The sequence below is a fragment of the Agelaius phoeniceus genome, chromosome 6 (assembly GCF_051311805.1).
Source record: "Agelaius phoeniceus isolate bAgePho1 chromosome 6, bAgePho1.hap1, whole genome shotgun sequence".
NCBI classification, from domain to species: domain Eukaryota; kingdom Metazoa; phylum Chordata; class Aves; order Passeriformes; family Icteridae; genus Agelaius; species Agelaius phoeniceus.
In genome coordinates this window covers 31,436,442-31,450,940 of record NC_135270.1, presented here as the reverse complement: position 1 = coordinate 31,450,940, position 14,499 = coordinate 31,436,442, and the positions used below count along the sequence as shown (strand labels likewise).

The window sequence follows — 14,499 nt, the reverse complement described above, 5'->3', positions numbered from 1 at the left end:
CAAAAATGTATGTACAATACACATAATATTTATGCAGACACAATCTGCTCCAGGTGTTGAGAGAAAGTTTGTATTTGTTCCTTATTTATGTATATGAATAGTTTCATAAACTGTATGTAGTCCTTAAATAACAAATTTTCTTTGAGGTGTTAAAAAGAGATGATCAGATGTGATCTGAAACATACCTGAGTATAACTTTTCTAATAAGTTGCAGTGTGTTAGAAAAGCACATTTCCTTTTTGTGCACAATGTCACTCTGACTTTGAAAATCACCAAATGAAATTGAGTAATTTGGCCATCTGGAAATTAGACTTCCCATCAAAATCTACTTTATATTGATTAAGGTATTCACCATTATATTTTAGCACCTGTTACAGTTCTGTCCATGAAGGAAAAAAATCCGAGAATAGCACTTTGACAAGATATTTTAAAGGATTTATTGTAGTAAATTAGACCATTAATCTAGCTAATCCAGTATCCTGCCCTGCTTCAGAATATAGCTTCTGATTTGTACCTGCTCAGACAGTGAGTGCTATTTCTCAGCTTCATGGCAATTTTTCACCTGCCTTTTAAAACAATCTTGTTATGCTATACTCAGATGCCAAAGTCATCTATTCTTTCAGAATCTAATTGTTTTTGTTATTTATTCCCTTTCCTTTTATATACTTTTTCAATCTAAAGGAGCAGCTGCTCACTGTTACACAACAAATGAAACAAGTAGTATCTTGTTATCTGATTGTATCCACTCAGTGTTAATATGCAATTTGAGTAATAACTCTCTGCATCAAATCCACTAAAGGCGAGGGAAATGTTCACAGTGTTGATTGGAGACTGCAACAGGGGACTCCTGTAAGGAGTGTTTGGTGCTAATTGCAGAGTCATGGAACTACTAGCTTTAAGTACAACATAAAGTTAAGCAGACCTGAGTGACAAAAAAAGGTCTGCCAAAAATGTCCAAAAAAGAGACATTTTCTACAACAGCAAGGGAGGGAATTCTGTCTCCTTTTTTTCAAAATAAAAACCAAGCTAACATAATTATTCAGTTTATTGCAACAACATTTCTATCCCATCTTTCCTTTTGAAATAATTAAATTCATTCTGTAACTATGTTAAAGATGCTATGCAGTGCTATTGCCTGGATAAGTTTTAATGATAGAATTTTTTAATGCCTTGCACTATTCAGATGGTAAAGAAAAGAATTTAAAAATGCTGAAGAAAAGTATATTATACAGATCATTTACTGAAAATTCTAAAAATGCACCAAGTCCAGTAACATCCAGCTTTTTACATGACAAAATAAAAATACCTGATTGATTAACTAGTCCAGTGGTATGCTGTCCTCATAAGGAAAGATGTGAATTGTGTCCTCACCTGGTTTGAGTTTAAACTTATTTGGAGGGGGAGGGGGATTTTTTTTCCTTTGTTAAGTGATTTAATGTATATACAAATACATACATATATATATATTCCATGTGTAAGTAGTTGCCTTTCCATTCTATTTAACTTAAACAACAATTAAATATATATTTGTTTGCTTTTTATTGTTCCTTCCATTATTCTCAAACCACAGCTGAAAGCAAGCCCACTTCATTATCCAGAATTAGCATGTCCCCAGACAGGTAGACTTGCTACCTATGAATAACTTTTAAATAATTTAACAAGATAAAATGAAACAGCCTGGAGCAAGTTCAAGATAAGGTCCTCAGCTCCATCACAACCTAATGAGAAAAATGTACTGAAAGCAATCTTAGGCTGGCAATAGTGGCATATGTCTGACTGCCGTGCCTCAGGAATGCCAATATCGACCTAGGTAATGAATATGTATTCCTTGTTGCATTCCAAGCAGCCTCAGTGGCAAGGTTTAAAGAATACTTAGATCTTGAGAGACTTTTCCTGGTACAAACTCTATAATAATCTTAAATAATATCTTGTTACGTACAGATACTACTTAGAGGATCAATACGAGATAATTGGTTTTGAAGTAGCCAACAGCAGACTTGCTCCTTTCTGCTTTCCTTCAATGACTAGTGAAGACTTGTGCTGGATTTTGGAGAAAATGATCCCGAGATTTCAGAAGGGGCAGCTGATAAAATGTCTCAGTTTCCTAAAGAACAAAGAAGATGGTTTTGCTTGGGCCCATTTATTTTTCTCCCAAGGAAAACAGTTTAGGCATTTTTTGTTGGCCATTAAGAGTATCCAAGATACACAGTACCCGAAACAATAGTCATGATGGCATGCCACAGAACTACAGCCTCTATTTCCTTTTAAAAAGGGATTGTGTATAATTCTATCCTATTGATTGCAGTCTACAGCAATCTGCCCTTCTTTCTGCTGCATCTTGTTGCCTACCTCTAACAAAGCAATCTGACCCTAGAGAGGGGTGTAACCCAGCACAGATAATAAAGTTGTGCAGGATGACTGCACTGTGATGCCCAAGAACATGGTGCTTCAGTCACTGGACATTGTGGAGAAAGAGTCTTGAGTCTTCCTGCCTGTAAGGCATAACCAGGATAGAGGATGCTGGAGGGTTCTCTGGTGAGATGAGGCATGTGCAAGGTTGCATGCACTGAGCTATTTACTCAGTAAGGGAGTGCACTCGTTCTTGCATCCCATAAAATGTAGTACACACAGCAGCACATCATGCTAACTGCTGCTTGTATTTCGCTGAACCATGGGCAAAGGAAGGATGCTCAGAGGAAAGGATTTTTCTTTTTGAGACATTTGGAAACACAGAGTTTCTGCTAGTCTATGAAAGGTCAACTAGAACTTGCATAATATTCCTAATTTTTGTGTTTTCAGCTCAAACTCCAAAATTACTGCTGTAGGTCTACTTTCTGATGAAATACAGCTCGAGCTCTCAAAGGATAGCCCTCATGCCATTTTCAGCCTGCATTCATCACCCACAATGGCGTTTTGTAGTTGTAGTGTGGCATTTACCTGAGGTACTGTATTCCAGCTGAAGGCCTTCATACAGTCACTAGCCTTATTGCCCATTCTTTCAATGGCATTCTAATAAGAACAGCCTCCCATGAAAAACTTTCAGGATCACTGAACTGAAAACATACTGTTGAAGAAGCAATACGCTCATAGCAGCCGGTCAGATTCTGGTCAGTTCACAAATGTTAAATGCAAAGTATGAATTTAATATATTGGAAATTGGTTTTGATTCCTTTGGACCTGTGTGAGTTGTATTACAGAGTTTCTCCACTGCATGCCTTGAAGCTCTGAATTATCATCTGTACTGCTCTTTAATATCTAATGCTTGCTTCAAAGTTTCCAGTTTAGACCTAAAACGGAAAGAAAAGAGTTAGGACACTAATTTCCTTCACAGTTATACTCTTTGTAAGGAGAATATTATAGCTCCCATTGCACTGTTTCTCATGAAGGTGAATAGACCTTTTAACAGCACGGATTGTGTTTTTGCAAGCTGAAGTGGATATGTATAGGTGGTTTTGCTGCAGAACCCTCTAACAGAGAAGGGAAACAAAGGATTTACTCCCACTCTTCAAAAGTTTGAAGTGGAGCCTCATCCCCATTTTTTGCACACATCAGATAATCTAGACAGGTAGTACTGCAGCCTGCTTGGTGGTCAGTAATTTTCATGTGTCAGGTGCCTTTATATATCCCTGTCAGTTCATCTAAGTCACAATTTGTATTACTACCTATTGTGCCAATTGCATACTCTTAGACACTTATAATAGCATTCTTCAGCCCCAGTCTAAAGTATCCCACTGTTCCTGTTGCAAACTTTAGACAGAAAGGTGCCAAACAGTGTGGTGTTCACTTAATGAGATTGCAGCTCTTGACTAGAATTGAACAGTGTGGAATCTTAAGAAGGAAAAGAGCTTGCATTATTCTCTTAAAACAAGTGTGTATATGCATCTGTATATGTGCACACAGATTTATATTACAACTCATAATAATTCCATGCCACTAATCTGCTTGCCTGTTCTTTCCTGCAGCCCAGATGATTTACTGAATGCACTGAATGAGGGTATCAGCCGTGCTGATGTGATCATTACATCAGGAGGTGTATCTATGGGGGAAAAGGTATGCAAAATTTAAGTGACTTCCTACAATATATGTAAGAATTTCAAACCAAAATCTGTCGTCCAGGCTACTACTTTTGTATTAATGTTTATTAAAAATGGACCTTACTTTTGTTGGAACACTTACATGTGAATTACTTAAGAAAATAATCTTCAAAGCTCATTCTGTTCATTCTTGTTTCTGTAGTGTAGTTGACATAGTATAACAGAGAAGCTTTTAATTCTTGATGTGAGGGATTTATAAATGTGTTTTTATTTAAGGGATGATTTATGTAGATGAGGAAGGTGCTGGGTTAATAGCACATGAAGACAATAGACTTTATTTTTAGAGCAGGTAAAATGTAGATAGATTTAAGGTACTTTGAAAGTACTTCGAAAAGCAACCTGAGTATATAAATAGTATTTTTTTTACTCAGCACATCTGTTTCCTGAATGTGCCAAAGCTCTATCTGTTACAAAAATAGTTTTATCACATTTTGCACCTGATAGTCCTACAGAGAATACATATGAAACCCAGTGAGCTGATATATTTGCCTTTTGAATCATTAACAGAATTGTTGATTGAGTTCCTGTTGATTATCCCTGTGCCAAAACCATCAAAGAAAATAGGGATACACAGATGCTGGTGGGGCATAGATGAACCTGCAGGACATTTATTAATCATGACTTATGCGAAGGAAAACTCAAATTACTTTTTGATCCCAAGCTGAATCTGTGAGTTTGGCAGGTAAAATAAACATCTTTTATAACTAACAGATACTAAAGACGGTCATTAGGAGGTGGGAAACATGAGTGCTGGTTTTGTTTACTTTTCGGAGTAGAAATCATATCATTGGATACATACTGAAAATGGATAATTAATTAAACCAGTGCAAATAAATTTCAATTATTCCCATTGTCTCCAGTATGCCTAGAAAAATAATCAAGGACAAGTACTGGTCTTTAAACTGGGATTGTGGCAACATAGTATAGACACAATACCACTAAGAAGTAGCTGAACTGCTGATTGGTCTTACAGACATTCAGACTATCAGCTCATTTCTCCCCAGTCTGAATTTGAGGCAACAGCCTAAAGTCAGTAGGCTCTACATTCCACTGATGGTCTGCCCTCTGATACTGAGCTTTCTGCAGCTTCCTTCATTTTTAATGAAATAGCTATGAACATCCAAACAGTAAACAGAAAGTAAAGGAGGGGTTAATGCAATTAATAATTGAGAGTTAACACCTGGCTGAAATGAGTTGCTGCTTTCCAAGTACTTGAACACACACATGCACAAAAAAAAAGGGCTAACTGCCAGGGAGTTTCAGATTTACTGCTTTCAAAGTCTGTCTTCACAGATGACTACTATGGCCCAAGTCTTTAGCCTAAACACAACAGATAAGGTACTACATCTTTAGGCACAGCAATTGTCAATAAACATTAAACAAGTAATTCCATTTGTTTTAATAACTGGATCAATCGTGTTTATGCAAAATCATTTAGCTTAAACTCATTCACAAACCACCCACAGTTTTTATTTCTAAGTAATGTAAAACTAACTACAGTGAATTAGACCATTAGAGCAAAGAAATTACAATAATTACAGTATCCTGGAAAACTATGATTTCTACAGTACAGTATTGATTTCAAAAGTAGTAGGAGATCTCCAAATCTACAACTGATAGCTTTCATGGCAAAATTTAAATAACTTGATCATTTAAAGTCTTAGCTTTGAATTGTAAAGGGTTTTTTCATCTTTGACATGGACAATGTTTTAGTAGTAGGTATTTGTGGGGTGCTCTAAGATTCTGATGCTGCAGATGTATTTAAAGGAAATATATGTTCTCCTGGAGTCAGGTTTGGCACCTAAATGAGTCTGCTCTTTACTTCTTTTGCAAAGCACTTTCTTTCAAATGCTGAAAATTCCCCACTGGGCTGTAGCACTTTCAGGATATGCAAATTTTCATCTTCACTTGATACTAATTAATTGCTTTGAATGCTTAGATGATGTAAAGCCACTTTGATGTTACTTAATTATTTTTTTTTTAATTAAACAGGACTATCTTAAACAGGTGCTGGATATTGATCTTCACGCACAGATTCACTTTGGCAGAGTTTTTATGAAACCTGGGTAAGAAATCTTTCTGCTTTGGCAGCCTAGATAGAGGCTACATTGGGCCAAATATCCTAGTGAAGTACTTCAGTAGATTTCACTTTTCCAAATATATTATAAACCACAGAATAGATATATGAGGGAAAAGCAGCAAAATTAGTGCTCTTCAGATTAGTCATCATCTTTATGGGTGAAATTAACTGGAACAGAGAGATTTTTTTTTTATCAGTAAGAGATATTTCTCTGATAACTGTTGCAAATCAGGTTTGGGGACTGGTGGGCAGCCAGCATGGTTTAAACATTGCCACAGCCTTCAGTGTGATCACAGAGCTCACATTGACATTACCATGAAATAACCAGGAAATATAAGGATATTAAATGGGCAGTTTGCTTAAAGAGTATCTCATTTCACTTCAAAATTTGCATAATTTATATTCCTACAAGCAGTTCCTTGAGAGAGGTTGAATGACAGGTAATTGACAAAGCTTTGTCTAATTGGCATATTGAGCATAGTAACTTTAAAGTAAGCAAGAGTCCTTTATGTGTTTAGTTTGCTCCAGAAAACTGTTTCAGCATTACTTTTCTATGCTGTGGCACTGCTCATCAGTGAGTCTGAACATGTGCTCTGCAGAGAGAATGACAATCACACATGTTGAAAACAGAGAGTTCCCACTTCTCCACAGTGCAAGAGCAGAAAGATGTCTGCACCTCTGCCTCACTCCCTATGGAGGGCAGATTTTTTGCAAGCTGGGTCAGAATGGTCCAGCTACACAAGATCAAGCACAGCTTTGCAGAATGATTCCCTCTAGCCCAGAACTGTTGTCACAGAGCAGAGCTGCAAGTGGGTGTTTGCTGTGAAAACAGACAAATACTTTCACTGTCTCTGCGTACAGTCTGGTAAAGAACTGCGTGTGGGCTTGCTGCTTGTGCTGCTCCTACCACCACCTCCTTTTCACAAAAGGAATGAGTGAGGAAAAGCTTGTTTCTTCCCGTGGTGGATGTAGCCTAGGCATGGAAATTGCTCACTGCTTCTGTCATACTGCTACAACCAAGGTAGGGAAGCCCCAGAAGCAGAATCTGCACTCCAGTCTCTGCTGCTGACAAAAATGGATAACTCAATTTAGAGAATTCGGAGTATTAAATTCTGGCTCTGGCTTACTTGTAAGAGAACATAATTTTTTCTCCTGGTGACTCCTCTGTAGACCTGCAGCAATGAACTTTAAATAACTAGCTGGACAAACTTCAAGAAATGGGGTTTTTCCCTTAAATATCCCTTTTCTATTTATGCCACAAGAAAGGTATTTCTTATTGCTACCAAAACATTTGCTCATCAGTTCTTACTGAGAATGTAAGCACTCTCTTTTTCATTAGCTGTAGTACAATAGAAAATATTGTATCTTGGGTTTTATTAACTGCATTTTAAAAGATTGTAGATTGCGGTTATTATATTGGGAAAAAAATCCCTTGAGTAAGTTCCATGAGTGAAGTCAGAATTTTTTGTATGCCTGTATTTAATGTGCTTCATGAGTGCAGGGTGGTGCTTGGGATTTGCCATCCCTCCACTTGGTCTGAAAGTTGCTGAGCTCATGTAAGGTTATCTTGTCTAACTGCATTGACAGAAGGAAGTACTGAAAGTTCTACCAATGATGGTGCTGAAGTGTCATACAAGAATTCAGAGTTTCTAGTAAATATGAACTAGAAATTCAATTTTTTGTCCATTGGTTTGTGGACTGGTTATAATAGTTGGAGGTCTGGCACACAGTTCCTATCATGTTAGAGGCATTTTAAAATAGGAACATCAAACACTAACTTCCCCTGTAAACTAGGATATTGATGAGTCTTAACAGATACAAAACTAGGTGATAATGATCAAAGTGCAGCAAGTCTTCAAAGTTGTAAACTGTCATCTGCTGACCAGGTGGAAATGGTCAGCTCAAGATAAAGCCAAGGAAACTAGCCTTATTATTGCTGCTAGTATACTTTCTAACGTTTGAAAGGATTATACTAATATAAAATTCTTTTTTCATGGATGAGTCCCTTCTCTTCGCCAGCCATATTCTTGAGTTGTCACATTACTGTCCTATTTGTGTAACAGTAGTTGCCCTCACAGCAAGTCACCAAAATCACTGAGCAGCTCTGAAAGGCAGAGAGAGCTCTTCATTGATAGACCTGGGAGTCACCTGGCTGCAGCTCTGCCCGTGGTATCTGAATTTGTTCATCTGCAGACTAGCTGCTCAAACATACTGCTTCCTTGCAGTACTGTTGTAGAGACTGGAGTAAGAGAATTAGAGTCACCAATGTTAGAAAAAATTGGGAACCCTTATATGAAAAACAAACACAGCTCTGTAATTGCATAATTCCAGTATTATTTCATTGTTAATTGGCTTCTAGCATGAAGACAAGATTTAGATTTTTTGATTACTAGTTCATTTCCTTTTAGATATTTCCTCTCCAAATTTGTGTACTTAAAACTTCAGAGTTGCATATCAAGAAAAATTATTCTGTCACCATAAAGAGAGGATTATACCTCCAGTATGGAATAACCAGCAGGTTCTAATGAGCTGCTGAGAGAGAGATGTCCTGGTTTTTTTATTTTCTTTTGCAAATGTTTTAAATAATACAATAATGTTCAGTCAAATTCTAATGCAGATATTAAATAACTTCCTTTCTCCATAGCCTGCCGACAACTTTTGCAACTCTGGATATTGACGGCGTAAGAAAAATAATCTTTGCGCTTCCAGGTAAGATGTTTTGTGGATTACTTTTATTGCTGTGCATAGATGTCAGACATGAAACAGAATAGTGACACCTCACAGCACCTGTGCCTGGTGTTGGCCCCTAAGGAAGGTACCTGTAAGATTTTCTCAGAAATTTCCAGAAGATATGGACTTACAGGGATGTGCTAAAGAGTTCTTTTTTGTCTGTGTCCTCAGAATTTTCTGGTACAGGTCTTAGGATTTCTTCCATCCAACAATTTCCTTCTATTTTTCACAGGGGTGTTTTTTCCTACAGCTCCCTGCACCTTCACCATAAATATCCTGTGGGTGTAAGTCAGTGCACCCACTCTGACATATTGAAAATGGAGACAAAAATGAGGGAATGCCAAGGAACATGTCACGGAATATTTTTGTTTATCATGCTCATGCTGTGGAACCAAAAGAGGGCAGCACGGCTGCACCACTGCTGGCTGTGTGCCCTGGGAAAGCACTTATTTAGAATAGAGATTTCCTTATGGATTTCTGTCCTTCTAAATGAGGAGGAATTGATTTTATTCTTATTGCTCTGGCTTTCCATGAATTTTGACTACACAAGCAATCCTTGTTTTCTTGATAAGCTGGTGGTTTTCAGATGTATCTCTAGTGCTTCTACCCTCTCTTGCTCTAGTTGCTGCAGTACATTTTCTTACAGGGGAGAGATCAGTGGATCATCCATCTGATTATAGTATTTATTTTAAAACTGTTGTCTAGGGAAGTCCAGATATGTAAGACAGTGGTGTTTGACAGGTGATCATATACCTCTTTTGTGAGTCAACAGAAAACATATAAATCAGTAGAATTCTCCTCAGAATTTGTCCTAAAGCATTTTGCTACTCTGTTAGGGAATTGAAAGTTATTCTTCCCTTGGTGTCTGGGAACCATTAGTCATTAATAAAGAGCCCTGTGAGGGTAGAGCCAATAATTATGCACAATTAACTCTGCTCCAGCCCCAGACAAATGTAGGCATAGAACAAAGGTAACAGAAGAACAGAGGCAAATGGTGGGGCCTGAGGAACATGGGGCAATTCTGGTCAGAGCAGGACCTCAGCACACATCATCCAGGGTGTAGCTTTCAACAGATGGACTTGCCACATGCTCCTTGCCACACACCTCTGCAGTCTGTACTGTATGCAGCACATTGCATGGAAAGCTCTGTAGAGTCCTTTAAAATGAAATTGCTATAAAACATAAGTTCACTTTCAGCATTTCAGAGTAAACCAAGAGAGCATCACCACCAACTGTTCTTTGTCCTACAGGCAATCCTGTGTCAGCTGTCGTCACCTGCAATCTCTTTGTTGTTCCTGCGCTGAGGAAAATGCAGGGTATCCTGGATCCTCGGCCCACCATCATCAAAGCCAGGGTAAGAAGCTTGTCCTCTATTTAAAAATTCTCACAAGAGGTTGAAGCCCAGCTCTTTGGGCTCTGAAAGATTGTTGTGTTAGTGGAATCTGAGCCCTAGACTAGTTATGGCAGTGGAAAGATGTTCACACAAATAGAGGCACATTCTCAGTCTCTGTTAGTGGTAATATTCAGTCCTGTAATGTTTTAGAGTTAGATTGCCATCTAATGGAGTGAGATATATAGATGCCGAGGCAGCCATTTGCCAATCAGGCAGCAAGGACAATCTCCTGTTTAAAAAAGACATTTGTTTTAGGCTGTGGTAAAAAATGCAGAGTAATCTGTGAATATCTAGAGCTGGATAGTTCTGTATTAGCAATAGAAAATACAAACTTTAAAGCCTTTTTGTTGAGTTATTTATATAAGAAACCCACATGATCCCCACCCTAAGAAATATAAATTCCTTAAACTCTTCTCACTTTTCTAAAAAATCATGGATAGTGTAACTCTATTTAATATAGATTTAAGGCATGTTATTATAATGTCTTCTTCTTCTGTTTTTGATTCAAATAAAGTACCAAGGCATACATCAACTTTTGTAGTTTTCTAAGTGTTCTTGGCTATGCACTCCTCTTACAGCTTATCCCGTGCCTTCTCTTTTGCCCTTCCTCAAGCATCCAGATTTTATCTCACAGCTAAAATATTCTAAAAGAGAGAGCAATTTGCTGTGACCTTCACTTTTGCATGTATTTTCCATTATGAGCCATCGCCCGTATGTCTTTTCATTTCAAAGATTGGCCATTTTCCTTTTGTCAGAGCTAGGAGGATTTTGAATGCAAATACCATTTTTATCTTTCTGCAATGTAATCCAAAGAGACCAGGTTTTTTTCTAGAGAAATACTATCTGTAAACTCTCAGTAAAGGAACAGTTTTGGAATATTCCACTTAATGCACAGAGACTCCTTCAGATACTTTGATACTGTAATATCACAGTTGTATTTCCTTAAATACTGCAGTCTCTTAAATACTGTAGTCTCTGCCTTCTACAGCTTTTAATCTTGCACACACCATCTTACCTCAAAATGCAAGTTTTTGAAAAGACTGTTTTTAAGGAAAAACAACCAAGCAGATTATTCCATTGTCTTAGACAGTGCAATGTGAATGCATTGTTCATCCTTTGTTTTTAATCCTACAGTTATCATGTGATGTAAAATTGGACCCCCGCCCAGAATATCATCGGTGCATTCTGACTTGGCATCACCAAGAACCACTACCTTGGGCACAGAGTACAGGTCAGTGCCAGTTACACAGACTGACAGACACTCACAGCCCTGCCTTCCTAAAGAGGTTTCTGGGAACAACCAAGAGTGTGCACAGGTTTTTTTCATAGAACCTACTTTATGCAGGCTGATTTACTCACACATTTGTGCACGTGCATACACATACATTAGTACAAAATTCAGTGCTGATATGGCTTGTCAATTTAACCATTAAAGCATCCTTTATTTGAATAACCTGCCTTATACACATACACACCACATATGTATGCTTGAATATGTGCATACATTCAAGCTTACTTGCAGTCAGGCACACTTGCTTCCTTTTGCTGTTGTGCATGTTGTACACAAGCTGGGGCAGAGGTAGGAGCAACACAAATAAAAAGTGTGATTTTAGCTGAACTGGAAAAGTAGGAAAGATAGCAGAGGCTATAGATGTTCTCCTAAAACAGAGTAAGGATTTATTAGTCAAGTTTGCCACCTAGGAATACTTCTGAATACTCAGCTGCAGTTAAGGTAAATACTAGATTTGAATACTGGTTCAGCTATGTATTACTAGAAAGCTGACTGTGACACTTTTGCAAGAGATTTAGGTCCTTAAACAACTGTCTTTTTGCTACATCCAAATTGTTCAACAAAAAGCACCACATGTGAGGCTCCACAGGGAAAATATTAGTTCAGTTCTGGGCCCTCATTACAAGAAAGTCATTGAGTTGCTGGAGAATTTCCTGAGACAGGCAGTGAACCTGGGGAGGGGTTTGGAGAGCAAGTTCTGTGAGGAGTGGCTGAGGGAGCTGGGGGTGTTTAGCCTGGAGAAAGGAGAATCACAGGAGATCTTATCACCCTCTACAACTACCTGAAAGGAAGTTGTAGCCAAGTGGGGGTGACAACAAGTGACAGGACAAGAGGAAATGGCCTCAAGCTGCACTAGTGGGGGCTCAGGTTGGACATCTGGAAGAATTGCCTCTTGAAAGGGCTGTTGAACATTGATCGGAACAGGCTGCCAAGGGAAGTGGTGGAGTCACCATCCCTGGAAGAGTTCAAGGAGCAACTAACTGGACATGGCACTTAGTGCTATGGTTTAGTTGAAATGGTGCTGCTCTGTCAAAGGTTGGACTTAATGATTTTGGAGGTTTTTTTCAGCCTAAATTATTCTATTCAAAGAGAATAGAGTTAATCAAATTTATTCTAGAACAGGATATTAAAAACATTCTAGATTGTGCTGCTCTTAATGTTTGTATAACTGGAATAGGTATACAAATTTAAAAATAAAGTAATTTCGATAGGATTAGCAATTTACTAGGACAAGATACATGGTACAGATAATGTGGAAGGCTGGAGAGGAAAACCATCAGAAAAGAGAATGATGGTTTTGAGAGCCAGTGCAGTGACTAAATCTCCACAGAGTTCTCTGTTTCCATCCACCTTGGAACAAAAAGACCCAAGCTACATGAATAAGTTAGCCACATAAACATTTTCATCATAACAGCTTTTGTTTGTTGTACCGTGTTGCAGCATTTGGAACTAACTGAAGACTGCACTGAAATTGTTCTGCCTCTCTCCTGTAGGGAATCAGATGAGCAGTCGTCTGATGAGTATGCGCAGTGCCAATGGACTGTTGATGCTACCTCCAAAGACAGAGCAGTATGTGGAGCTTCACAAGGGGGAGGTGGTGGATGTCATGGTCATTGGAAGGCTATGATGTCACCAGCAAGAGCGAAGCTTTGATGCATGTCCACATATCATTGACTGTATCCTGTAATATGCAACGGCACAGCTAGTTTTTCCGATTTGGATAAAAGTTGATCAGTATAGTCAACATCTTGAAATATATTTCAAATGGAATTTAAATAAATACCTTTTAAAAAAAAACTTTAAAACAAATCTTAACAAAGAAATTTATTCTGATTATATCAAAGCAACTTTTTCCTTTTCTTGCAATTGCTTTGTGTGTTCAATGCTAGTTCCAATAGCGGTAGCTTTTAGTAGACAGCAGTAGGTGCCTGCAGAACTTGTGTTTTTTCTCATCTTTAAGATACAACTACTTACGCTCTTAAAACAAGGCTGTCTGCTTATTTATACTAGCGTAGACAACACTTGGATTTCCCTTATTAGTATGCTTCATAACCGCTTCACAGAGAGCTTCTGCTTGTTCTTTATCTTGTATCTCGTGTTGATGTGCACAGTGCCAAAAGCAGAGTGGCTGTGCTGGGAACCCAATGAAGCCCCGAGGTTCTCCCACCTCGCCGCGCATTCAGGGATGTCTCTTGTCCCAGCAGCCACCCAGCTCAGTACTCTTGGGCAGTAACTGGATACCTTTTATTTCAACAAACAAAAAAATTGCTTCCTTAAGTGCTGACAGCCTTTTTAACCAATACATTTAAAAATGTACAGAACTAAAAACTAAAAAAAATCAAAGACTGATCTTGTACAGATATTAGTGTTACCAGCATTCGTGTGGAAATTAAATGAGCAAAGAAATAAAACTAATGTTAAACAACTCTGTACCATAACATTTTCTGTAATGATATTGAAACTTAAATGAATAAAAAAAATCCTCAATCATTATTTAAAATTTCACCTGTTCAGCCTTGTTGTTTGAAACAAAAAAGCAGTGATTTAAAAGGGTATTTGGGGTGGGGGAAGAGTGTAGGGAGGAAGAGAAATAGTATGTCCAATCTAGGGCCTTCCCTCATGTACAGTGTCATAAGTGAACTGAAACTACAGAGTGAGCTCTGTCTCACACCTCCCAAGGGACAAAACAGAAGCAGCACTTGGAGGTTGGGTGGGGTTACAATCAGACTAATCTAAGCTGGAGAATACTTCTTTTCCCCATATAAATTGCATAGTATTCGCAAACAGCTCTTGTGCTGCACTTTCTGGAATTTGATAACGTGTTCTTTTTCTTTTTTTCTTCTCCTTGAGATATGGACTTTTCAGCTCCCACCAGACGGTGTATTTTGGTAGCTTCACATTTCATCTGGGA

General features: G+C 38.1%; 1 protein-coding gene across 25 annotated transcripts in view; it reads left to right on the top strand.

Moving 5' to 3' along the window:
- Positions 1 to 14,093, top strand: part of GPHN (gephyrin) — a 270,825-nt gene extending 256,732 nt beyond the window's left edge. For all 25 annotated transcript variants that reach the window (XM_054634366.2, XM_077180341.1, XM_077180337.1 and 22 more), the window contains 6 exons: positions 3,963 to 4,050; positions 6,087 to 6,160; positions 8,819 to 8,883; positions 10,155 to 10,258; positions 11,432 to 11,528; positions 13,082 to 14,093. In XM_054634366.2, coding sequence (XP_054490341.1) covers positions 3,963 to 4,050; positions 6,087 to 6,160; positions 8,819 to 8,883; positions 10,155 to 10,258; positions 11,432 to 11,528; positions 13,082 to 13,215 — 562 coding nt within the window. In that variant the 3' untranslated portion in view covers positions 13,216 to 14,093. The remainder of the gene's footprint in view (positions 1 to 3,962; positions 4,051 to 6,086; positions 6,161 to 8,818; positions 8,884 to 10,154; positions 10,259 to 11,431; positions 11,529 to 13,081) is intronic.
- Positions 14,094 to 14,499: the final 406 nt, after the last annotated feature.